General features: G+C 38.7%; 1 protein-coding gene across 1 annotated transcript in view; it reads right to left on the bottom strand.

Moving 5' to 3' along the window:
* Window positions 1-24,639, bottom strand: part of PEX7 (peroxisomal biogenesis factor 7) — a 71,917-nt gene extending 47,278 nt beyond the window's left edge. The window contains exons 1-5 of the mRNA XM_008053915.2: window positions 24,438-24,639; window positions 21,353-21,410; window positions 20,005-20,155; window positions 6,424-6,501; window positions 5,999-6,107 (exon numbers count right to left, since the gene is read on the bottom strand). Coding sequence (XP_008052106.1) covers window positions 5,999-6,107; window positions 6,424-6,501; window positions 20,005-20,155; window positions 21,353-21,410; window positions 24,438-24,567 — 526 coding nt within the window. The 5' untranslated portion in view covers window positions 24,568-24,639. The remainder of the gene's footprint in view (window positions 1-5,998; window positions 6,108-6,423; window positions 6,502-20,004; window positions 20,156-21,352; window positions 21,411-24,437) is intronic.
* Between the last annotated feature and the right edge of the window lie 2,834 nt (window positions 24,640-27,473).

The following is a 27,473-nucleotide window of genomic DNA, read 5'->3' on the forward strand; positions in this document are numbered from 1 at the left end:
AACCACTTCCTCTCTAAATTTAGCACTGAAACCATCCTGTAGTTTTTTATTTTTATTTTTTAGAGACAAGGTCTCACTCAGCCACCATCATAGCTTCTGGAGCCTTAACCTCCTAGATTCAAGCAATCCTCTCATCTCAGCCTCCCAAGTAGCTAGGACCACAGGAACATGCCACCACGCCCAGTTAATTTTTAAATTTTGTGTAGAGATAGGGTCTCACTATGTTGTCCAGACTGGTCTTAAACTCCTGGCCTCAAGCAATTCTCTTGCCTCAGCTTCCCAAAGTGCTGAGATGACAGGTGTGAGCCACCATGCCTGGCTGTAGGTTTTTATTTTACAAAGATTTGAGTATATTCCTTAAAAAAAAAAGTAATTCCCATTACCTTAGTAGAAATAAGCTGCTAATCTGGCCTCTCAAACAGAGCAATTCCACAGACCAGCAGAGTGCTTCCCAAACTGGGCTGATCACTAGATCTAAAAAATATACCTCCCAGAGGTATTCAGTATTTTGAAGCAGTAGGACTGAAATGAATCTCAGAATTCTGTTGCAGTTTTTTAAGCTCCCTAATGATTCTGATGATTAGCCAGATTTTAGAATAACTGGACTGTATATTACTACCTAATTCCAGAGTCTACCTGGAGCAAGTTACTTCAGAGGTCTATTCTCAACTTTAGTTCTGAGATAAGTACTGCCTGCTCATTCTTATAGCATGTTGTGCTGCAAAGGGCATTGTGACAGTCCTCAAATAAGCCCTGTTCTCTCCGTATCCCGTACTTTTGCTTCCCACATCTCACCTGACTCTTGTTCATAAGGTAGCAGCTAAGACACTACTTCCTCAGGAAGCATCTCTGACCAGCCAACTCTGACAGGCCCAGGAATCTACTTATACAGTTCCAAAGAATTCTAGGTACACATGTTAATAACATTTATAAAGCTCTTACTCTGTCCCAGGCACTGTTCTAACTAAGCTCTTTGTGCACATTAACTCACTTAATCCTCCTCAAAACTTTATAATGGGGACACCATTGTCACCTTTATTTTAGAAATGAGGAACAAAGAGACAGGTTATAAAGCATGACAAAAGTTGTGCAACAGTGTGAAAAGCAGAACTTGACCCCAGGCGATCCAGCTCCAGAACCCATGCTACTGACCTCTGTGCTATTTTACCTCTTCAAAGACGTTCAGTCTTTATCACTTATCTGCTTCTAGTTTTTTCTTGGCATCCCTCTTTCCCACGAGACTATATGCTCTGTGAGGGCAGAAACCCTGTTTTCTTCCTCAGTGAATCCCCATTGCCTAGTGGACAGCGGATATTCAAGTAATATCTGACTCACTGGCAATGTAGCTCTCAACAGCCAAAATGAACTTGCATATGTTTTGAAAAATCTAGTAAGATGGAGAACAGTTTTCACCCATGGCTCCTGGCTCATAACCCCCACAACCCTTGTTAGCAGTCTTCTGTTACAGTGTTGGGTGCATTAGGCCTCAGGGGCAGGCCTCTGGAAACAGAATCTCTCCCACCTTCTCCTGCCCTCCTTCAACGTGTCTCAAGGAAGGGATCTGATCTTCTTCCACCTCTTGGACTGTGGATCTTATAACTTTCCCCTGAGAGGATCTGGCCCTACACACTGGGGGAAGAAGTGCTGATGTCACGGAGCTTTCATAAAAACCCAAGAGAACTAGGTTCGGGGAGCTTTCTGATAGCTGAATATGTGGAGGAAGGTCCATGCTCCTCCCCCCACACCTCATCTCCATCTGTATCCTTTGCAATATTCTTTATAAGAAGCTGGTAAACATGTTTCACAGAGTCCTGTGAGCCACTCTCCCAAATCAGTCAAACCCAAGGAGAGTATCATGGGAATCTCAACTTGAAGCTGAAGCTGACTGGTCCGAAGTTCTGGAGGCCTGGACTTGGAACTTGTATCTGGCAGTGAGTGGGTACTCTTGTGGGACTGAGCCCTCCTACTACTGTGGGATCTGACACTGTGTTCAGGAAGACAGTTTGGAGAATGAATTGGAGGACACCCACGTACGTGGTGACTTGGTGTCTGCTGCTTGGTGGTGGGGAGAAACCACCACATGTGGTCACAGAAGCCTTCTTCTATGTATTGACTATTGTGGTGTGAGAGAGAGGGAAAAGCTCTGGGAGAGCCATCCTTAAAGGAGATGGTTACTCCCATATCTTACACAGTAAAAATCAAAAACATTTTTGTGTTTGGCTGTGTAGACATTCAGCTATATGAAAGAATACACAAGTGCTCTAGGAAATGTATGAAAACAAGTAGTAAAGCAAAGACTGCTCAGTAGCTCATCTGCTTACTAATGCCCTGTACATAGCTCAGTAAAAAAATGTTCTTGTGTCCTTTGAAATGGCTAAGGCACACTGAGTAAGTTTCAGAGCCTGCCCTATACTATACTATGACTTCTTCCAATATTTTTGCAAGTAGAAGAGAAACATTAAATCTTTTAAAATTTATTAAGTAGGCTAGTATTTTGATAAACCAACCTTCTAGTGAGTTCCCCAAATCATAAAAGCTGGCAGAAAACAGCTTTACTTTATCCATTTCCCAGGAAAAGTTTTTAAAGCTTGCCTTGTTTTGTTTTAAAGGACATATTTTTTAACTTACAGTTCTAGGACTTGATTTTCATCAAATCCCTTCTGATTTATTTTAAGCCTTAAATGTACAGTCAATCCAGTGAATACTGGCCCCTTAGAATCTATCCACACACTTTCACCTAATCTAGATTCACTCTATCTACCCTCAATGTGTGTAGTTTGGGGTACCACCCTCTCCCATGTTCCATTCCCCAACTGCAGAGGCTGACCCGGGCCGAAGCCAATCAACACATTATATCCCCTCTGGGATATTCTCTCCTAGGCACAGTGATTAGTTCAGGAACAACCACATGGACCCATCAGAGCCAGCAACAGAAAATGAAATTTCCTGAATATCTAAGAAGGATCTTTCACTTATTCCAACTGGAAAGAAACCTCCCAAAAACATACAGGTTGGAGCTACTCCATCTTGCCATCGTGTGGCATACTGAAACCAACACAAGAGAAGACAGAGCCCCACATCCAGCCATGCCTATAAAAGGCCAGATCTAATTCTGAACTTTTCATCTAGGTGAGCAAATAAACTATCTTCTTTCTTAAGTTAGTTTGGGTCAGAATTTTTTTCAATTTCAACCGAAAAAGTCTGGTTGACAAGACCACTATTTATAGTAGTGATCTCCAATATAACACATGAAGGTAATGTAATTAAACAAATGGTCTTCTCTTCTACACAAAGCAAATGGTCATTCTGTTGATAAAGACTGGTTTTGTATAGCACCCACTACACTGTACCAATAGTTTAAAAGGTTTAAGTGTTGTGATTATATTGCTAACTCTCTATAAATAATTAACCTTCTCTGCTATTCAGTCTCATACAATGAATAATCTATAAGCAATATTCAGAATCAATGCTATATATACTACACTACACAAAGGCGAATGTAAAAGGAAGAGGTGTGGGCGACTCAGCCCAGATAAAGGGCTAATACACACAATTCTGCCTGCTGTTTAAATAAATGCAGTTGGATTAATTCACTATCAGATTTATAATTAGTCATGGGTATGAAAAGAAGAATGATTAAAAACAAATGAAGACCATTTTAGAAACTTACAAAAAAATTTACAAGATTACATACAATTGTAAGGTAAAGAACTTTAAAAACCTATCCATTCATTGCTCAAAGAATTTTATTTACTAATACTTTTCCAAATATGTAAAATTATATACTCATGATGAATTATAGTTTACTGTGAATGTTGCCAATTAGAACTCCCAGCAAACAGGTGTTCACTGTTTCGCTAAAAGAGAAGCATGTTTCAGTTCATTTCTGAGGTGGATTTATTCTATTCCAGTAATGTGATCCAGATTTGAAATGACCTCTTTAAAACTGTAGGATATTAGGCCAAAGGGCATCCCTCCCATAAGAAAATAATGCTAAGGACAATCTAACTCACACCCTTACAAGAACTTTAATTCAACTTGGACTAATACTCTCTGTGTTAGGGCCTTTCACCAATGGCAAAATTACAAAATGGTAAAATTATAACCATTAAACTGTGTTCATCTCACAGATCTGATTCACTATAGCATGAAACTCATTAGCAAATATTCTAAATAAAAAATGCAAAAGATGATTAAATTAACATACATATAGGTCAAAAAGTTAATTAATTCAGCCGGGCTCGGTGGCTCAGCCTGTAATCCCGTGCCTTTGGGAGGCTGAGGTGAGTGGATTGTCTGAGCCCGCGGGTTCGAGACCCGCCTGGGCAGCGAGACCGCATCTCTACAATAAATTAAAAAAAAAAATCAGCCAGGCATGGTAGCATGCGCCTGTAATTCCGGCTACTTGGAAGGCTGAGGCAGAAGGATCGCCGAAGCCCAGCAGGTCGAGGCTGCAGTGGCCGGGAGCGGCCACTGCACTCCAGTCTGGGTGACAGAGTGAGACTCCAACTCAAAAAAAACAAAAAGTTAATTAATTCAAATTAAATGTATTAATATTGCTACCATTTATTTAATAAATACCCAGTCTCATGGTTAGCTAGTTGTGTTTGGGGAAGATCAAAGATCAAAGAAGAAATTCATACTTGCAAAAGGAAATATGACAAGGAAAAACATATTACTGATCCCATTCCAAATAACTTGATATGTTAGATAAAATTCGATTCATATTACAGATTTTAAAAAGTCATAACTTAGCTTAAAAATTTTAAATATACTAGCAATCATTTTACAAGTTGACAAAGTATGCCATTCTTCACTCTAGAAAATAATGTTATTTATTTTATCAGAGAACAAAAACACTTTTTTTCTTAAATTAATTGTGTCTCTATACATAGATTCTCCTATCATTCACTATTACGATCTCAAAAAACTGCATGATCTAAATGGATATATTTGTATACAATTTACTGAAGGCTTCCATTATTGAGTGTTTAACCTAATAATACTTCCAGAATTCAGCATGATTTGGTCATTTTAAATTTTTAGAATTAAAAAATAAGAAGAAAATAAACGAATGAAAAGAATTTCTGTGACTTATTTCCCATGAAAGCCACTTGATATAATTCAACTCAGGGCACTGATATAGTTTATTAGCAGGAAAGGAACAATTCTCCCACCTGTCTATGAATAATTAAAACAATACTGGAAGCACATGACCCCCTCCTCTAGCAATATCTTCCATCCTTCTCCAAACAACCAATTTTGCAAAAGAGCCCCCATTTCTTTATCTCCCCTGAAGGCTCTATACCAGGGGTCAGCAAACATTTTCCGTAAAGAGACAGATAGTAAATATTTTTGTTTTTGTGGGCCATTTGGTCTCTATCACAACTACTCAACTCTACCACTATAGTATGAAAGCAGCCATAGACAATATGTAAATGCATGGACATGGTTGTGTTCCAATAAAACTTTATGTACAAAACCATCAGTGGGTAGATTTGACCCAAAGGTAGTAGTCTGCCAATGTGCGCTCTATTCCAAGGTTTATTCTAATCAGACTTTTCCCGGTGCTTTGATTTTCTGCAATGGTTTTCATTACCAATCACGAACCAATGACATAACTTTATTCACAAGGCCAGACTTCTCAGCTCCAAACTTAACCTACTCATTGGCAAGCCTACATGTGTCTCATAGGTTCAACATTTTTCTAAAATAAAACTCAAAATGTTCTCTTTCAGACATACTTCTCACCACAGTTATGACATTACCATTCATGAATTTATTTCTGCAAGAAACCCGTTATTCTTTAGGAGTTAGAATCATTGAAAAGTGGTCTGGGCCTCAGTTAATTCTTGCCAAGAGGTTGCTAAAGTCTTAAGTACAAAACAATGATTAATACACTGTTTTCTCTCTAAATCTAAGGTACACAGCGCCACCTAATGGGAAAAACAAGCCACCATACACTACAAGTAAGACTTTGTCACAAAGAATTATTTACCTGAGGCTGAAGCAAAACAACCAGGAATGTGGGGAGACCAGATTGTGCTATAAATGACATTTTCATGGCCTCTAAAGGTGCAAAGAGATTTTCCAACAACTGGATCCCACTACAAACAAATGAATAGATAAATTACTTAACAGAGGTAAATTTAAATTTATGTTTTTATATATATACTACATATAACAATAAACTATCTATATTTATAGATACACATACTATATATACATATCTCAAGGATTTTCAAATATTTATTTTTTATATAAAACTAGATGGCATTTAAGGGGTTATTATTTTTTTTAAAAAAAGAAAATCAATTGTCCAATTGTAAAACTACAAAAATATATTTGGAAAATAAAAACAAATCCAGTGGAGGCTCTGGAGAAGGGAGGGATTGATTTTTGAATACAGTAACACTGACATACCAATTTGACGGTTTGATCCCATGAGCCAGACACCACAAACTGTTCACCTCTGGTTTGGCTCCAGTCAACACTATATACCTAGAAACATTGTAAAGGATTTAGAAAGCAAAAGAGTATCAAGTTCAATATTATTATATTCAAACAACCAATTTTATATCAAGTTCAATATTATTATATCATTTTTTTCTTTATAACAGTGATATCCAGTTAGAACAACCAATGTACTATGTCAAAACATCAAATAAAGTCCTACCCATCTCAAAAAGGTATCTGAGAAATGAAAAGGTGATCTTGCCCATTCCTCCAGACTAATCCTTACAGAAAAGCTTCCAAACTGCTTTAATAGAATTCCACAGGATATTTCCAAACCTTCTTCACTAAAATAAATTATACATATTTTTAAAGCTACCAACTTTACCACTGTTTGCAGCACCATGAAGAAATGTCAAAGCAGATTAGAAAGTTAGTCATCTAAAAAAGCTTGCTGGGTCAGTGTTTATCAGAAAGCATTAAAATTCAATTAATATGGCTATCTGCCCTTTCTTAGAAAAAGCTTGCAGGAACCAGGTGATCCCTTCAGATCTCTTGGTAAACAGCTTTAGTTATCCAATGCTGCTATTCTAATTTATGCTTCACTGCTCTTACTGAATCATTTCAAATGAACCATCTGAAAACTTTATGGAAATATCTTTGTTTCATTTTATACAACAAATTATACACAGTTAAAATCAACAAAACATGTGCATAGCTGTACTTTATGAAAGTAGTCCTGACATGGTCTTGAGTACATGCCATTAAAAGTGATCAGTCAGCAGGTTATTTTGAATCTTAGGACTCCCACACACATGCAGGAAGTGTAAGTGTCTAGGTTTTCTGTGGCTTAAGCATGGTTTACTTGCTCTGCAGCCCAGTGCTATGCTGAGCCACATGGAGCCCAAGGGGGAAAAAAAATTAGTACTTTAAATAAATATTGATCTTGTCTTTATTTAAAATTTTGATGGTTTGTCACTTGTACGCAAAATCTAACAAAGTCCAACTTAAACAGTAAAACTGTTTGCTAGGGGCTGCGAGCTAAGGGAAATGGGGAAATGCTGGTCAAAGAGTATAAACTTTTAGTTATACAATGAATAAGTTCTAATTAGAGTTACATACTGTAACCATAATTAAGAATAATGTATTGAATACTTGAAATTTGCTAAGAGAGTAGATCTTACATGTTCTCATTTCACACACAAAAATGGTAACTATTCAGGTTGTAGATATGTTAGTTAGCTTGTTTGTGGGACTCATTACTCAAAGCACACTTATATCAAAACACTATTGTACACTTTAAATTTATACAACTTTTATTTGCCAATCATAACTCAATAATCCTGGACAAAATTTTAATAAAATTATGCTAAGCTCCAAAAAAAGAAAGAGTGAAATAAAATAAAATATTGAAATTTTGTTCATCATGAATGTTTTGCATTAATTTTATTTGTAAAACTACTGCATTAGCAGATTATTTACCCTGATTACCAGGTGTTTTGGAGCCCCCTTAAATTAAATTGTGTACCCAAAGTGAGTGCCTCATATACCCCACCCTAGTCCTGGCCCCACTGCTGCAAATGAGGGAAGAACTTTAGACTTTACAGGTCATTCAGTCACTGTCCTAACTATTAAACTCAGCCCTCGTAGCACACAAAGCAGTCATAGCCAATACTTAATGAATGAATGTGGTTGTTTTCCAATAAAACTGTATTTAAAAATCAAACAACAGGCCAGATTTGGCCATGACCCACAGTTGCAGTTTGCCAACCCCTGCTCTAGACTGACATACACAGTAAAAATAAAAGTAGCAAACCATTATTGAATGCTTTATGTGCCAGAGGTTGTCATAAGCACTTTATACATTTCAACATGTTTCATCTCTATTTGGGTAGATACTATGACAAGACCCAGACAGGGTAAATAACTTGTCCAAGTCCTCAATACTCATTAATTGCAGAGGTGAACTCTGAATCTGCAGGACCTAATCACTGAGGCCGTCTACACTGTATGTGGCTTGAGGGCACTGCTGAATCAGAACTTCTGGGTTACCCTGAGCTTTGGTATCAAGGAACTAAAGCCCTACCCCTTTCTGATATCACCCTTTATCAGAGCTACATTTGGGTCCAGATTGAGTCCACTGTGTTTTCATTCCATATCCAAGAACTTGTGAATTCCCATTTTTCTGTCAAGACATGGCTCCATTACACCCTCTGTTTAAAAAAAGAAAAAAGCCTCCTTTGCTGAGCCTTTCAATGGTCATATGCCGCCTTCTGTGTACTCTAACAGCAGCTTGTACCTACTTCTAACTCAGTATTTACCATATTTTACTAAAAATAACATTAAATAACTGCCATACCTGCTAGATTTTGGAGACCCCCTCAAAAGCAAACCATCTTGTACATCTCAATAAAATAGACACTCAACTGTTGGTTAAAGCAGTCAGTCAAATTTACCTTCACGATCTGTATCATTTCTAACTAGGTACACAGAACTACTAAATAAAGACTAGCATCCTTAGCTCAGCCTCCACTGCCTCCAAACACTTCTAGTGTGATGAAGGAGGTGATCCCTTATGACTTCTCACCTTTTAAAATCACCGGAGCCTCCACTGGCTCAGAGAGAATCCAGCCCTAATGAGAACAAAAGATAGGAGGTAAGAAAACTGCACTGATGGCACTGTTGCTGCCAGCTGTCTTCTCTGCCGCATAACAAAGTAGCAAGCATTAGGTCTCTAGGACAAAGCTAAGGATAGGCCATACACAGTAGAGAGGTTAAAAATGGGATGATAAAGGTAACTCAATCAGTCAATACTTTGTTTTACTGTGTTTAAAATATTAGGACATAGGGAAGGAACTAACAGGCTAGGGCACGGTAGCTCACGCCTGTAATCTCAGCACTTTGGGAGGCCAAGCGGGAGGAATGCTTGAGCCCAGGAGTTCAAGACCAGCCTGGGCAACATAATGAGATCTTGCCTCTACAAAAAATAGCTGAGCATGGTGGTGCACACTTATAGTCCCAGCTACTCAGGGGCTGAGGCAGGAGGATTGCTTGAGCTCAGGAGGTTAGAGCTGCCGTGAGCCGTGATCATGCCACTGCACTCTAGCCTGGGTGACAGTGAGACTCTGTCTTAAAAAAACAAACAAACAAAAAAAAAACTATACACATAAGTACAAAAGGGTGCTGGAATAAAAGATTCAGCTTGATGCCCAGAAGAGAAGAATTTAAGCAGGGCTTTGAGGACTGGCTAAAATGTCAACAGCTGGAAAGCAAAGATGAAACAGTAAACAAAATTCCTCCAAGAATGTACAGCACCCCAGGAATTGAGGTAGTGAACACTGCAAGATAACACCAAGGTTTTGTGCCTGAGGACTGTCAGTGATGATGGCATTAATAAAAGTAGAAGACTGGAGGAAAGAAGATGATACAATTTTACACATAATTAGTTTGAGGTACAAAGAGACAGCCAAGTGGGAATGTCTTGTACAAACAGGGTTTGGGTATTAACCCCAGGCTCTGAAAAAAGCCCACAGCCAGAGAGATGTTTGGAAGACAGCTGAAAAGGGATAACTGGATTCCATTATTCCATCCTCAAATCAATTCATTCATCTATTCAACAAATGCTTACTAAACACCTACTATATACTAGGCACAGGGGGGCAGTTACAATGTTAAACAAGATGAGCCCCAATAGATCTTACATTTTAGCAGGGGAAGGAAAGCTATAAGTAAATGTATAATTTCGAGTTGCAATTTTAAAAGATACAAGGAAAAATAAAGTAGAATAAGGAACTAGAAAACAATGACAAGAGTAAGGAGTCACTTCTCAAAAGAATGGGCAGGAGAGGTTTCTATGAGCAGACACGTGAGCATAGTAAAACTGAACTCTGCAGATCTGAGAGGAAAAGCTCAGGATTAGAGAGAACAGGGAAAGATCCTGAAGCAAGGAGCAAGCTTGCCATATCCGAGGAACAGCAAGGTTGAAGAGTTAGGAGGGTAAGATCCTAAAGAACCATGGCCCAAAGTTTGTATACAATTCTCTTACGAGGTTGCAATGATCAACTACAAACTGACACTTGTTTCTTGTTCACCTCCAATCCATTATCCACACTGCATGAAAAATAACCTTTATAAAATACACATTAAATGCCACTCTCCCCTGTACAAAGCCTTTCCATGGCTGCATACCATGTGGCTCCTGAACTTACAATCTTCACTCAACGTGATCTAAGAGTCATCCATGCCAATTCATATTACCCAAAGATCAAAATCATATAAAACTATACATGATTTATGGATGCATACATATGTAGCAAAAATAGAAATAAAAACGAAAAGTAGATATAAACAGAAAATTCAGGATAGTGGTTACTCCTGGGAAGAAGAGAGGAAGGAAAAACAAAGCGGGGAGAGGAAGGCTAGGAATAGAAAGGGTAGCTAGGGGACTCCAATGGCATAGGTAACGCCTCATTTCTTAAGCTGGAGAGTGACTATGCAAGTGTTCAATATATCATTTTTATATCTTACATATATTTTATATGTATGAAATATTTCATAGCTTTCTAAAAATCTGCTGTCTTTTCACTGATCTTAACACAATGGCCAAAATGCTGACAGCTCAGGTCCACAGATTCTGTCTTTCCCTTCAAGTGTGCTTATTTCTTTGCCTCTAACTACTGCCCTGTCCTCTGCACCTGAGTCATTCATTCTTACTCTCCCTTTTGGCTCAAGGATGCCTTCCCTGCTCCTTCCCCAGATCCTCCCCTCTCATGGCACTGTACAATCACAGTACTTAGCATATTATAGAAAAGCAGCAGGCTAAGCTTCCCTCCCGAGAGAGGCAAGGACTATGGAAGGGCAAGGATATGCCTGATTTGTTCTTCCTCCCAGCTAGTCCTGGCGTAGTACCTTGCACAGAGTAAGTTAGTGAAAGTTTTGGGAATGACTGAAGGGACAAACAGATTTCAGTGGAAAGCGTATCTCATAACCATCTACTCTTCCATTTCCTCCCTATTGCCAACTTTCCCCCTCTACTCCCACTAAAATGGTGGACATGGCAAGTGGTCAAAATAAATATAAAAAGGAAGAGAGATATGCAGTGCCTGACTTTATGCTTTAGAAGCAGAGGCCTCTTAAGGCCCATCTTATGAAATCACTCTTGGCAGTGGTGAAGAAAATTAATTGGGAAAATGGAAAAAGAAAAAAAATCTACTGAATAATATTTTGTGCTGCTTTATGAAATCTGAAGCTCATCAAAACCAGTTTGAGAGAACAAATTTTATTACTGAAACCAATTCCCAAAGAACTCATTTTTAATCTACTGTAAAGTATTGCCCTTTTTAAGTTGATCTATTTAATTAAAAATCTCAAATAAAAACTATGTCCAGAATTTTCATACTTATCTATATCAACACAAAGGAAAGGGACACTGGCTTTTAATTACTAAGCGATTAGAAAGGGCTACATGTTTCTCTTAAGATGAAACTAAAATTTTCAAAAATTTTTTTCATTATGGCAATTTTAAGACATGCATAAAAATAGAAAGAATAGTGTAATAAGCCCCAGACGCCCATTACACCTCTTCCACAATTATCAACATTTTGCTCAACTTGTTTCATCCATGGCTGAATGACAACTGCTGGAGTAGTTTAACAATAGACCATTTCACTCATAAACACTTCAACAGATAAGGAGGTTTGTCTTTTTTACATAAGCACAGGGCCATTTCCACCACTAACAAGATTAACAATGGCCATTTAATGTCACCTAATACTCAGTCCATACTCATATTTCCCTGATGGTCACCAAAAAGTCTTTTCACAAGTTGGCTTATTTAAATCGGTATGCCATGTCTCTTGAGTGTCTTCTAAACTGGGACAATCTTCCTCCCCCAACCTTGCTTCTCCTTCCTTGCTTCCCATGACATTTATTTGTTGAAGAAATGAAGTTATCGGTCCTTTAGAATGCCCTACATTCTAGATTAAACTAATTGTTTCCTCGTGGTGGTATTTAACTTTTTCCTCTTTCTATTTCCCTTAAATTGGAAGTTAGATGTGGAGGCTTAATCAGATTCAGTTCAATTTTTTTCAGCTTCCTATTGTATTAGGAGGCATATGATTTCATGTTGACCCACTTTTAGTGATTCTAAGATTGTGCAGAGAATGTTTCTACCTTAAATTAAGGATTTTAGCATCCGCAGATGACTCTTGCCTACTGTCATGATTTCATTAGGGGCTCCTAAATGATGATTTTCTAATTCAGTTATTCTTTCTACATTTATTAGCTAGAATTGTTAGAAAACAAATTTTCTTCAACTGTTTGATAACTCCACAGTAAAATTCACACAGAATAGCCAGGGTAAATATACTGATTCTTTACCTTTATCAATTTTCAGACTAATAAGTTAGTGGTCCTAATATTCTTCAATGGTGACCAGTTTTTTTCTAATCATCACAACTCTATGTAAGGAGTGAAAATATACATACGTGTGTGTGTGTGTGTGTGTGGTGTTTCAATTCATTGCTCTCATTCTTTGTGACGTCCAAATTGCACATCTTTGGCCAATGAGAGTCTCTTCAAGTTGTATCTTCTAAACTTTTGATATTTCCCCAGTAGCCTTTCATAGTTTTCTTGTTTTCTGATACAAGACTATGTCGCAGATGCCTGCCCAGTTCTGGAAAAAATTATTTCTCTGAAGACACTTCCTCTTAGTGGAAAATAATAATTAGAGGCCACAATCTGTACACTAAGACTATTCACTGTTACTGAGTTGTCATTGCTTCTAAGTCTTCACAGTGCAAAGAACTAAGAAATGCGTAATTTTTTTAGGCAGAGAAAAATAAACCACAAGTTTATATGACTGTTTCCCATTCAAAGATTGTTTCTACTAAATATCTTTATTCTCATATCTCTTTTCTCTCACATTAAAATTGTCAGTTTCCAAGGAGACCAGGCGAATGATATAATTACTGATATGATTTGTCCTATAATGTACATATAAGAGTTTCAAAGTAACAATTTTGGTTTTTTGAATTTACCTTAAAATTTGATTCCAATTTTTTTTTGTTGTTATTTATCAGACATATCTCATTAGGGATGTATAATCACAATACTGTATTTTTAAAGTCACTTGAAATAATTATTTTCAATATTTAGTATGGCACCAATTTGAGAGACCACTAGATTAATTTGTTTCTGTTTGCTTTCAATATTTACCAATTGCTTTTTTGTAACTTAAATTGTGATTTTTAATTAGGCAAAATAATTCAGTGGTTCCAAGGTCAAAACTATAATATAATTTATATTTGGAGAAACCTCATATCCATCCTGTCCCCTCTCCTCTACTTTCTTCCTCACCCTCTTTAAAGGTAATCATTTTTATTAGTTTTTGAATTATCTTTCCATTATTTCTTTCTGTAATTGATATGTTATATAACATATAATAGAAATATACTTAAATATGCATATGCTTGTACTGCTGTTTATGCAAAATACAAATTTTACATATATTTAAATAGTTCTGCCAATAATTCTACTTCATATTAGCTTCCAACAAAAGTAAAAATAATTTCTAGTTTCATATAATTTTAAATTATCAAATAAGATTGTATAATTTTCCTACATATGTTTCCTAATAGACTCTAAAGTAGAAGGCATAGGGTTCCAATTTCTATCTGCAATTCACTCACTCACCTTGGAGACAGACACAGTGTTGATGCCTACACTGAGTATATGAGAGGGACTACAGATACGGTAACAGGAGTCATGCCTGAAAGACCTTTTCTACCTAAACGTATTCTATTACAGTTTCCACCCATCAATTTCCCTTCTTTAAAAAAATTTTAGAGAGCTTGGAGTTCAGATGAATGAACTGTGAATAACTACTTTGCCAGGTAATTCAAATCACTCCCATTATTCACGATTTTTAAATCTACACTTTGAATATTGCAATCCCCCAAATATGAGCTATCACACATATAAAGGTTATTAAGAATTTAATGCTTGCTAAGTTAAGGCAGTGGCTTCCATTGAGATCATCAAACCCCAAAGATTGTGACCTGGACACAAAGATTTTCAAAAGCTCCCTAGGTGACGCTATTGTGTTGCGAAATTTAAGAACCAAGGCGTTAAGACAAGTATTTGCACACCTTTTTTTTTTATCATAAACGCTAAAATTTCAAATCCCTTAATTATAGTCCAGACTTACCTAGCAGTCCATACCTGAAGAAGTGGACTAAATGGAAAATAAATAATACTTATGTATCCCCTGTTTTTTGCTCATAGTGTGTGGCTCCAAATCTACAGTCTTTCTCCTGAATTTTCAAAGCATAAAGTCCAACCCCCCTGTCCCAAACAGTCATTCAAAGCCCATCAAGATACAATGCTTACACATCTTAACTTCATCTCCTACAAATCTACCACACACACACTATGCTCCAGGCACACCAAAGGACTTATGGTTGCCTGAACATGTCATGTTCTTTCACAAATCTTAACCTTTACAGATGCTCTTTTCCATTAAAAAAAAAAATGTTCTTTTCCAGTTGGGAACAGTGGCTCATGCCTGTAATCCCAGACTGTGGGAGGCTGAGGTGGGAGGACTGCTAGAGCCCAGGAATTCAAGACAAGCCTGGGCAACATAGTGAAACCTCATCTCTATAAAAAAAATTATTAGCAGGGTGTGATGGTGCACGCCTGTAGTCTCAGCTACTCGGGAGGCTGAGGTTGGAGAACAGCTTGAGCCCATGAGTTTGAGGCTGTGGTGAGCCAAGATAGTGTACCTGCAGAATGAGACTCTTACTCAAAAAAAAAAAAAAAACAGAAAGACAAGAAAATAAATTTTAAAATGCCCTTTTCTCTCTGGGTTGCCGAGTAAACTCCTAATTTCCCAAGACTCAGCTCATACAGCACCTCTTCAGTGACAGTTGCTGGTTCTCCTCTCTGTGTACCTTCCAGATTCCTCTTTTCAACATTTATCACACTGTATTAAATGGTTTGCTTGCATGTCCCAGAACTACAACCAAAGATCATGGGTCTTATTCATACCTGCATCTTCAGTGACTGGCACATTCCTAGTACTTGCATGGTACCAGGTCTAGCTCTTTTAATACAACTTTAAAATGTAGAAAACAAAACAAAGCATCAAAAAAATGCTTTTAAGGTCAGGCTCGGTGGCTCAGTCTGTTATCCCAGCACTTTGGGAAGCTGAGGCGAGTGGATTGACTGAGCCCGTGGATTCAAGACCAGCCCAGGCAATTTGGCGAGACCTCATCTCTACAAAAAATCAAAAAATCAGCCAGGCATGGTAGCATGCACCTGTAGTTTCAGCTACTTGGAAGGCTGAGGCGGAAGGATTGCCAGAGTCCAGCAGGTTGACACTAGGGTGGCTGTGAGTGTGCCACTGCACTCCAGCCTGGGCAACAGAGAGAGACTCCAACTCAAAAAAAAAAATCTTTTTAAAACATAAGGTTGAGAAGTGATGACATATATTATTACATCCTACTGGCAGTAAAATCTAAAAAGAGAGAAGTGATTCAACTACACCTAGCTGGAAACTATTTTTCTCTACAACCACAATTTATAGAGGGAAAAGTTTTAAATTGCTACTTTAAATTGTAATGAAATCTTACTGCAGCAACCTAATCCAAAAAGAATGGCTAAGCATGACTAACTATACAAAAGGAAATATATCAAGTCAAATTGTTTCCTCACTTTTTTAAAAAGGAAAAAAGAAAAAAATTCCTTTAGTTGACAAATCTGCTGTGCAGTTTTGAACATATATGACTTTCTGAAGGGAACACACTGCTGCTAAATGCATAACTGACTGTCATTCTGCATTAGTATTTTTTTGTTAATACCCGTCATTACAGATGTCTCCGCTTTTATCATTATAAAGAAGTAAAGAATTGATTTTTTTGCTTTTAAGTAAACAATATGGCACATCTTCACCATAAAATGTATAATTAGACACATTTTCTGCACAAGATACTAACAGTTTCACACTTAGTTTTTAGTTAAAAAAATAAGTTTTTAGAAGCAATGCTCAAAAACTTTAATGAATTGAATGTTTTGTTAAAAATTCAGTAAGTTGACAAGTCTTGTCATTTGACAATGAGAATAAATTCTAACTATTTAAAAAAATTGTAATCAGCAAACTGAAAATTAGAAATTGAAATATTAAAATGATCTATGTCATCTTTAAAGTCACTTTAATCATTCTCAGCAGCACAGTGCTGAAGTCACGAAGCAGAGAAACAAAATTTTTAATTCACTCTTTCTTCACGCTCAACTTTTTAGAATTTTTATATTCCTCCAATCCTATCATGTATTCAGCAGCAGGCTAAGCTGAAGGCATTTTATGGAGCTCAAAAGACAAAATGACTTCTGCAGACACCAGTTAGATAATATAGAGAAGAATTTTATGTCTGCTTTGCCACTAAATTTAGCAGCCATGCACACAGATAATGATCAAGTTTTTCTTTCTTTTCATTTCACTAAGACCTTCATTCCTCAAGACCTAAAATATATCTAAATCTTTGATTTCTCTTTTCTGCTTCATGTGACAATCTGAAAATATACTTGTGGACATTTCTCACACAGTCACCAGTTGTAAAATTGTAAAAAATTGTAAAAAATACGTAACTAGAGGAGTTCTAACTTGTTTTGTGTTTTTCCAACCCTGTAATAATAAGAGCAAATAATAATAATACCTCAGTTTTATCCAGTGCTGGCTCTGACCCAAGCACTCACAACAACCTATGATACAGACTACTATTATGCTCAGTTTGCAAATGAAAAAACTAAGGTTTAGGAAAAATCAGTGACTTGCCCAAGGTCTCACAACAGGTAAGTTACGAAAATGGGATTCAAACCCAAGGTTGACTGAAACTATGCTGTTTATATTTATTGTATATTCTCTTCCATGGTAGAAAATGATCCATTCTTTACTATTCTATTTTATAGCATAGCTTCCCTGAGCACACTGGTGAAAAAACAGGAATTGGCTATGCTCATCCACTTATTAATGCATTCAACAAATATTTTATTAGCTCCTTAAAACCTCTGTTCGACCTTCAATTCTTTTAAGTGTTTCTGAGTATTTAGTCCATAGACTGAATATGCTCCTACCAAATTCACATGTTGAAATTCTAAACCCCAATGTGACAGTATGAGGAAGATGTCATTTGATGAAGGAACCCTCATAAATGGGATTTGCATCCCTATAAAAGGGCTTTTAATAGCTCTCACACCCTCTTTCCACCGTGTGAGGATACAACGCAAAGTCTTTCAACCTAAAAGAGGACCCTCATCAGAACCTATGCTGGCACCATGATCTTGGACTTCTAGCCTCCAGAGGTGGGAGAAATACATTTCTGTTGTTTATAAGCCTTCCAGTCTATGACATTTTATTATAGTAGCCTAAACAGACTGAGACAGAAATTGGTGCCAAGAAGTGGGGAAGGAGCTGTAATACAACCTTAAACAGTTACATTCATTTATTATTTCACATCACCAAGCAAAATATGTGAGATAAAAAATTCTCTTTGTTGAGGCCACTTTTAATTGGATTTTCTATTACACTAACATCCAAAGCATCCTAACTCACACAAACGCTTACCAAAAATTGCATTTGAAAGGAAAATGAGCAAGGATAACCAGGAAAAACAGTCTGCAAACAGACAAAAAAACATACAAAAACACAGTGTGTCTTCAGTTCAAAAACCAGTTGCAGAATTACAGAATGGTGTGAACCTGGTTTAACAGATCAAATAACAAAGATCTAAGTGTTTTACTAGTGGACACAAAGTAACCCGACACTATGACATGGCTAAGAACAATGTGCAGCCATTTCAGGTAACATTAATAAAACTAGAGGCCCAAGATCATGGTGTCAAAGTCTTACAAAACTCAACACTGGTCATCACACCTCTGAAATAAATTAATGATAGTATATGATTAAGGACACTGGAAAGCAGGGGTACCAAAGCAGGGTCACCAGGAGGGTGAAAGATGTAGAGACCATATAATCTGAGGACAGGCTGAAGAAATAACAAATGCACAGTCTGCAAGAGGGGAGACTAAAGAGGATGTGATGGCTATTTTCAAGGGTTCTCCTGGAAAAGTGGCTGGACTTAGTCTCACCACCTCAAAGAGAGGCATCAGAAGCAACAGTTGGTTACTGCAGAAGGTGCATCTGGGTTTATGAGAAGCAATTTTCTAACTACTAGAGCAATCTAAAAGTCAAATAAGTTATCTCATATTTTAATGTATATTTCAATATACATTAAAAACAAACATACATACTAGAGTAGTCATCAATCCCATGGTTTTGTGACTATTACTGTTTTAGGACAAACGAAGTAACAACTTAAAGGTGATTTAAAGAAAAACATTAAATCAACCTATGTGATTTAATTTAACTAGACATAATATTTTATGATGTTAGTTACCACCTAGAATGCACCAAAGGTCTTTTAAAAAGAAAAAAATTACTAAGAAGAAAAACAATTTTTTAAAAAAGAAAACATTAAGTTAATTACAATACAATAAGAAGATGTCAAAAAAAAAGTCAATTTTGAACATGCTTCTCTGTAGGGATTTTTGATTTGAACATCCTGAAACCAGAGTTTCTCTTTATCAAAGCTGTGTTAGTACTTAGTAAGTCTCTGAAAACATGGTAACTTGCAACTACATTTATGTAATACCTATCACAGTAAAATAGGAACTAAAAGTTTTCATTATTTCAGTAACAATCTTAGAAATCTTGATTATTAATGGCTATAACTATAAAATGTCTGGACCTCTCATGTAACTAATCTTCTATCTCAAAACACTGATACTCTTGCATCTAATAAGCATTTATGAAAAGTCTTCAAGGGGCCAGGCACTGTGGTAAACAAAAATCTGAAAGTAAATTTGCAAGTTTTCATTTGAAAGATCTATTGCTACCCTGAGGAAAAATTGTAAACATTTAAGTAAAACACCAAAAGAGAATTGTCTTTACCATCATGCTCATTAAAAATACATCTGTATTTTTGTATGATTAAAGCCCAAACTATTTTCTGTGCTACACATATACACATACAAAATCTAGACACCTTCAGTTAGCTCTGCCTCAGTATTTGATGCTCTTGCTACAATATATTCTGAAAATCCTTGGGAATCTTACTGAGGTCCTAAGAGCAATCTTGTGATGTCTCTGTGAAAAGTCCGCCCACCTCTACCTTAAGGCACTGTATAGCAGGCATATTCTTATAGAACAAAGAAAGCGACAGGCCCCTCTGGAGGAAATGATGCCACAGTACACTACCAGAGGCATTTTTCTGCCAAACGAGAAGCCTGACCTTTTCTCTTCTTTCCTTTCCCAGCTGCTTAAGCCAAGAAGTACTTTAAGTTTGAATAATCAAATAATAAGTGACATCTAATATGTATAAGAACACTGAAGTTTAAACCTGTCCCCTGAAGACGTTTATCCATGTGTCCATTTCCAACTGCATTTCAGCCAAAGTCTAAAAAATAAAAATAATGAGCCCAGAAAGACTTCCCTCCTACCTCCTGAGTGTGTTCCTTATAGACTTGCAGTGGCCCTGCGGGTTTGGCGGTGTCCCAGAGCTGCAGCGAGCCATCGCCACTACAGGTAATGAGGACATGTTCATTGTTCTCACTCCAGGTCACATCAAATAAACCATCGTTCCAATCAAAGCTACACCAGGAAAGTTAAAAAACAAAACAAAACTTACATACACAACGAAAAAAAATCAATTTTACAGTTATGGAGTTTTTTTCTTGCAATTGATCACATAATTTAATACACATCTTCCGTGTAATCCTCACAACTGTGGGAGATAAGTAGAAACAAGTTCAGAAAGGTTTAAAAAAAAAGTCCAGGCCATCCAGGTGGGAAACTGCCAAGCTGGATTAAAATTAGGTCTCCCAACAACAAATATGGAGCTACCTACATGAGGGCTTGCTGATCTACCTGAGTGTTTTCTGTGGTTCATAGGATGGGTCAGCAAGCACTTCAAAATACTAATATAGACCACTAATTTCAACTTTCCCATAAATCTTTTGCATTACCTATATAATACTTGTCCCATAAATTATCCATCTAAGGTATAAACAGGTAATTAGCTTCTGACATGACTTCCTTTTTTTTCTCTACCTTTGACTAACCTTGATAAAAGTTTAAGTCACACAGGCAAGACAGGCAAGGAAAGAAAAGAGGTATTGAATAATCTATAAAATGAATAATTAGCTCCTAAACGAATAAATTTAAACTATATCAAGAAGACAGTAAAGACAGGCAACATCATACAGCATTTTAGTTTACATTTTCTTATGGGTTTTCATTTCAGATGAATATATTTTTAATTGTTTTCTTTTTGAGTCAGGGTCTCACTCCATCACCCAGGCTGGAGTGCAGCAGCGCAATCACAGCTCACTGCAAGCCTAAAACTGCCTGGGCTCAAACATTTCTCCCACCTCACCCTCCCAAGTAAGTGGGACTACAGGCATTCACCACCATGCCCACCTAACTTTTTTCAATCTTTTGTTGCCCAGGCTGGTCTTGATCTCCTGAGCCCAAGCAATTCTCCCACCTAGGCCTCCCAAAGTGCTGGGATTACAAACGTGAGCCACTGTGCCTGGCCCACGTTTTTTTTTTTTTTTTTTTTTTATGCTGGAATCCTGGGCTCAAGGGATTCCCCAATCTCAGCCCTGTGAATAGCTGAGACTGCAGGAGCCTGCCACCATGCCCAGCTAAAAATAACCTCTATACTATGCAAATGCTTAAGTTCCTTTTATGTTGCAAATTAAAACATCCTATTGATCAAAGAGTCAAAACCTAATTATATTAAGGCTTTTCTAGTATATATAAGTTTAATAATTAGAATCATCTTACCTTCTAAAAAGCCTAAGCCCAGATTCATTTTGATCCAATATTAATAGGGTTCCACAGCCTAAAGAGAAAAAAAAATCAATCACGCTCATGTGGTTCAACCTGCCAGGATAACATCTAAGGTCAAGGTGGTATGAGGCACTGAGTAAATTTTACTACCACAAATTTCTCCCCGAAGTTATTGGGAAACGTGTATACAAAATGATCAAGATTGTGTTTTTGATTTGTTTTTTCATATTGTGCTTCAAATCATTAAATATATATCTCACCTATGATTGGAATCTAGACACAGACCTAACAGAGGGCCTACTCTGTGGCCAGGCAAGTTACCAGGGACACAAACCTTCCAAGATGGTGTTATTTCCCCTACTGACAGATGAGAAACCTCAGGCCTACAAACCCCAGAGACTGTGGCTTCTTCTACTAAATCTCCTTGCCTCGTCAATAAATCTAAAACATATCCAATATGGGATTTTAAAACAAAATGTGAATGTGAAAATACCTAGTGGAATTTACCACACAGTTAATGATAAGGTGCTGAAAACAGTATTAATATCACTAGTCTACCAAAGATGAGTTTACTAAAGAACCAATGTATTTGGTTTTTCTTTTAATAAAATATCTGTAAATTGATGCCTCTTACCAAAATCGGGGAGTTTTTAACCATTAGTTATTCAAGTACTTTATCACCCCTATTTTCTTTTTCCAATCCTTCCATGACTGTAATGACATGAATATTATTTTTCTGACTTTTTCTAACTCAAGACTATAGGGGTCTAGTTTTTTGTTTGATTTGTATGTTTGGGGGGTTTTTTGATGTTCAGCTTGGGTAATTCTACACTGTTCTGCCTTCCAGTTCATGTATTTTTTTTTGTCCTTTCTATTCTGCCGTTGAGCTTATCCACTAGAGCTTTTTATTTTGGTTAATGTATTTTTCAGTTTTCAAACTTCCATTTGAGAACCAATGTATTTTAAAAGTTGGGTTTTTTGTTGTTGTTATTGTTTTTTGTGGAGACCAAAGGGTCTAGGAAAAACCTCTTGTGTTTGAATGTAATTTCTTAAAATATCAACTCCTTTTAAGGAGTTTTTTGGAAAACATTTAAAGTATTAATATCATTACAGACTCATGAGTCTTCAATCTAACTGGTGGGTAAGCACTGTAAGTCTCAGTGCGTGAGCACTAAGAGCTAACGGTGGAAAATAAGAAAGGATCTCTCTCCCTCTGAATTTTAGAAATCACATTATTTTCCATTGTGAGACCAAACTAAAAATACAATAACACTAGCTAGAACACGAATTAAAAGCAAAATTGAGAATGGACCCATGCCTTCCCATCTAGCCCGTGGACAGAAATAATTAACTTGAGTCACTAACATCTGCTTTCAAGAGTGTGTGTGTGTGTGTGTGTGTGTGTGTGTGTGTGTGTGTGATATAATTCCCTTGAGTCACTAACATCTGCTTTCGTGTGTGTGTGTGTGTGTGTGTGTGTGTGTGTGTGTGGACAGAAATAATTAACTTGAGTCACTAACATCTGCTTTCAAGTGTGTGTGTGTGTGTGTGTGTGTGTGTGTGTGTGTGTGTGTGTGTGTGTGTATTCCCCCATGAAACAAAAGGTGAAGACTGAACTTGACGCATTCCATGATGGCACTGGTGGGAAACTCCAAGTGTCTAGAACACCAAGCGCCAGAACACCCTCTTCTTAGAACAGCGTGGACAGAAATAATTAACTTGAGTCACTAACATCTGCTTTCAAGTGTGTGTGTGTGTGTGTGTGTGTGTGTATTCCCCCATGAAACAAAAGGTGAAGACTGAACTTGACGCATTCCATGATGGCACTGGTGGGAAACTCCAAGTGTCTAGAACACCAAGCGCCAGAACACCCTCTTCTTAGAACAGCGTGGACAGAAATAATTAACTTGAGTCACTAACATCTGCTTTCAAGTGTGTGTGTGTGTGTGTGTGTGTGTGTATTCCCCCATGAAACAAAAGGTGAAGACTGAACTTGACGCATTCCATGATGGCACTGGTGGGAAACTCCAAGTGTCTAGAACACCAAGCGCCAGAACACCCTCTTCTTAGAACAGCGTGGACAGAAATAATTAACTTGAGTCACTAACATCTGCTTTCAAGTGTGTGTGTGTGTGTGTGTGTGTGTGTATTCCCCCATGAAACAAAAGGTGAAGACTGAACTTGACGCATTCCATGATGGCACTGGTGGGAAACTCCGTGTGTGTGTGTGTGTGTGTGTGTGTGTGTGTGTGTGTGTGTGTGTGTATTCCCCCATGAAACAAAAGGTGAAGACTGAACTTGACGCATTCCATGATGGCACTGGCGGGAAACTCCAAGTGTCTAGAACACCAAGCGCCAGAACACCCTCTTCTTAGAACAGCGTGGACAGAAATAATTAACTTGAGTCACTAACATCTGCTTTCAAGTGTGTGTGTGTGTATTCCCCCATGAAACAAAAGGTGAAGACTGAACTTGACGCATTCCACGATGGCACTGGCAGGAAACTCCAAGCGTCTGGAACACCAAGCGCCAGAGCACCCTCTTCTTAGTACAGCCCACAGGTTTTGGCTCAAGGCTGGAATGCAGTGTGGACGACGTAGGCCAGCCAGCAAGCACTGGGGTGACCCTGCAGACAGGCTCAGCCCTCTCTCCGCACCGGGGTGTGTGCCAGGGTGTGTGTGCCCTTGGGAGTGTGTGCACCTGGATGCGTGTGCGCCTGGCAGTATGTGCACCTGGCTGTGCGTATGCACCCGGGTGGTGTGTGTGTGTGTGTGTGTGTGTGTGTGTGTGTGTGCGCGCCAGAGGCGGCAGAGACAGCGCGGTCTTATGGAGCAAGGGCACGGTCCACTAGGCTACACCCATACGCTACTTCCACACCGGAACCGGAATGACTGATCTACCCCGCCGGCAAACCAACTCCCCAAGCCAGCCAAGGAGGAGAGCGGCGTCGGCGGGTGCCTCTGCCTCCCCCTGGCGTCGACCGGCCGCACCGTCGGCTCTCGGAAGGGCTTCCCCACCAACGCGAGGAGCTGGAGCTCGGCCGCCCGCGTCCCCGCCCGGCGGCGCAGCCCCGCCTCACCCGCAATGCCGTAATGCTGCGCGGCGGCGCAGGCCAGGCGGCCCGGCAGGTACGGGGAGAACTCGGCGGCGTAGCCGTGGCGGCCCGGCACCCGCAGCGTCCGCGCCCCTCCGCCGCGCGCCGCGATCATTCCGCCCGCCGCCCGCAGGCCTCGCCGCCCCGGCACCGCGGAAGCAGTTCCCAGTAGGAGGCGGACGGTCGCGACTCGCCGAGAGAAGTTAGCTAGCTGCCTAGGAAGACCTTGCGGAAGTGAGAGTCACGTGCTCTGAATTCTGGGTTCTGATTGGCCAGAAAAGGAAAGGGTGTCGCCTCCACAGAGACCATTTTTGTTTGGGGCAAGTCAAAATTCTGGGGCGGGAACTGCAAGGATCCAGACCTAAAGGCAGTAATCTAGAGTTCCGACGATCTCAGAATTGCATCTCAGCCTCCTCTGCGGGACTGCCTGGTTTTTATTTATTAAACCTTTGAAAGACTGGCACCAGTAAGTTTTCCTGATGATTATAGAGTGAGACAAGCTACAGCAAACACCGAAACCATGCAGCGAGTCCAAAAGGCGATTGAGTGCTGTGTTGCCCAAAGTAACTTGAAGCAAAGATAACCTACGATAGTGGAGTCTGTGCGGTCTTAAGGAACAAGGGTGTGGGCTCGTAGGTTACTTCCACACTATAACTGGAAAAGATGAGACCACCGACTCCAGACCACCTCCCGCCCTTGGCAGATGAGGAAAGGGGAGCCGGTCATTTCTATTGAAGCGAAAGAAAAACGATAGCCTCGTAAGCAACTAACTTAGGGAAAAATTCTCACTATATACATTGGATGGTAATTAGTGTTCAGATGACGGCATTTATTCATTCACTAATTCATTGCCAGGCATGTACTGTCTGGAGGATGAAGGTACATAATTTATCTGCCAAACCAAGACACTTGAGACGAAAAGAGGGTGTAGTTAATAATACTCCAGGTCAACAGGCACAAACCAAGTCGTATGATGACCTTAACTATATACCAAGCACAGTGCTAGGCATTTGGAATTCAAGATAAGATATCGTCCATGGCCTCAAGAGATTAGCATCTAGTAAAGAGAAGGCATGTAATTAGTTAAGTAATCAAAATACTGTAGGGGCTATGATAAATATATATCGGGTATTTAAAAAAGAGATTGTCAATGCTGGAGATGGGTACAGCAAGAAGCACTTCAGAAAGAAGATAGTCCTTGTGGTGAGTACACAGATGAGTAGGTTTTCTTTAAGGAGATAGAAGTCATTATAGAAGCAGAAATAACATGAGCAACCCCGGAGACCTAAACCAGGATGATCCATAGGGGATCATGGCTGCCAGGACTCAGCCAGGACAGATGTAAGGGAATACCATGAAGAGAACATTGGGTGGAGGGACTAGAGTGTTGTACTGGGACTGGATCATGACGAGTCTTGTGCCATATCTAGGGAATTGGATTTCTACTGTAGTTGAAACAAAGGAGAAGGGTGGAAGTTTCCTAATGTGAGAAATTAAATAACCAAGTTTTCATTTTAAAAGATCTTTGGCAACACTCATCTGGAGGATAGAGAGATTAGAGATGGGAGGCCAGTTCAAAGATTTTAGCAATGGGTCAAGCAAAAAAATGATTAAAACTTGAGCAAGGATTATGGTAATGGGAATGGACAGTAAGGGTCGGGTAAAATTTTCAGGCAATAACTTATAATACCTGGTACATAAAGAAGAGGGTGGAGTCAAAATAGCTTCCAAGTGTCTGACTTAAGTGCTTGGATGGATGCAGGGACTGTTCCCTGAAATAAAGACTGTGAGAGGAGGAGCAGATTTGGAAAGAAAATGAGCATCAGTTTCAACATCTTAAAGTGTAAGTTTCTTATGGGCTGTTGGACACATCAGTTGGACTCAGGCAAGTGTTTCTATTTGCATGTCGGCAATATTTAAGCCATGGAGATGAGTGACCTCACTCAAGAAAAGAGTGGTGTGAAAAGAGTAGAGGACCAAAGATAGAACTTTGGGGAAAATACCAATGTGTAAGGCTTGGCAGAGGAGCTAGGAAGAGACCCACTAAATTGGTCCTATTAATTTATTAAGTAATCTGTTTAAGACACAACTGAAGTTGGAAGGATTTACATATTACCTTTTGATGCATACTTAGTTGGATAGGTTAGTGGGTTGATCGCTTATAAAAAATGACTCAACAAAATTCTTAAGAGTATTGAAGGAAATTAAGCATCTTTTACAGTGCCTGGCACATAGCAAACATGATGGGAGAAAGTGACAACTATTACTATGGTAGAAGACAAGAATTTGCTAGCACAAATGCAAGTATGCAAGAAATGGAGCATTATTTATTTTCTTCAACTAACTTAACTGTCTATCTTCCCAAGCTGTTAGAAAATTTAATCCATCATGTGCAGAGCTTCCTAGTACTCTGTATGACCACACTAGAATCTGACACTAGAATGTAAAGTCTACAGAGGCAGGACCCTCATTGTGTTAAGTGTAATCAAAATACTATAGGGGCTATGATAAATATATATGTCGGGTGTTTAAAAAAGAGATTGTCTCTAGCACCTAAAATAGTGCCTGGCAAGTGATGAAGAGTCTCCAATCTTCAGATAGCCCCCTGTGCAAGCCTGAATAAGCATATGCATATGCATTTCTATGCCATCCTTGAATACAAGTAGGGCCCCACCTTCAATGCAGAGATGAGCTCCCACTTATCTGAGAGCCCTTTGAAATCATTCCTGCCAGAGAGCAGGGACACATCACTGTCACTTCTTCATGCTTCAGGATGTCCCCTCTCAATCTCTGCTCTCTCATAGTCATCTCTTACTTCTCCCTCCTCTAGGACACATTAAAACTCTGTTTGGTGAGTTTAGGCTTTCACCCAAGTTTATGAGCAGCTTCTATACTGGTCCTTCATATCTCCATAGGCCAAGGATCACAAAAGATTTGGCTACTTAATAGGATGGGGGAAAGGAAAAATACTACAGCAAAACACAAATTAATACGATACTAAATTGTCCTGTCATTTAATGA

The sequence above is a fragment of the Carlito syrichta genome, unplaced genomic scaffold (assembly GCF_000164805.1).
Source record: "Carlito syrichta isolate Samal-C Ts95f unplaced genomic scaffold, Tarsius_syrichta-2.0.1 Scaffold288863, whole genome shotgun sequence".
Classification (NCBI taxonomy): domain Eukaryota; kingdom Metazoa; phylum Chordata; class Mammalia; order Primates; family Tarsiidae; genus Carlito; species Carlito syrichta.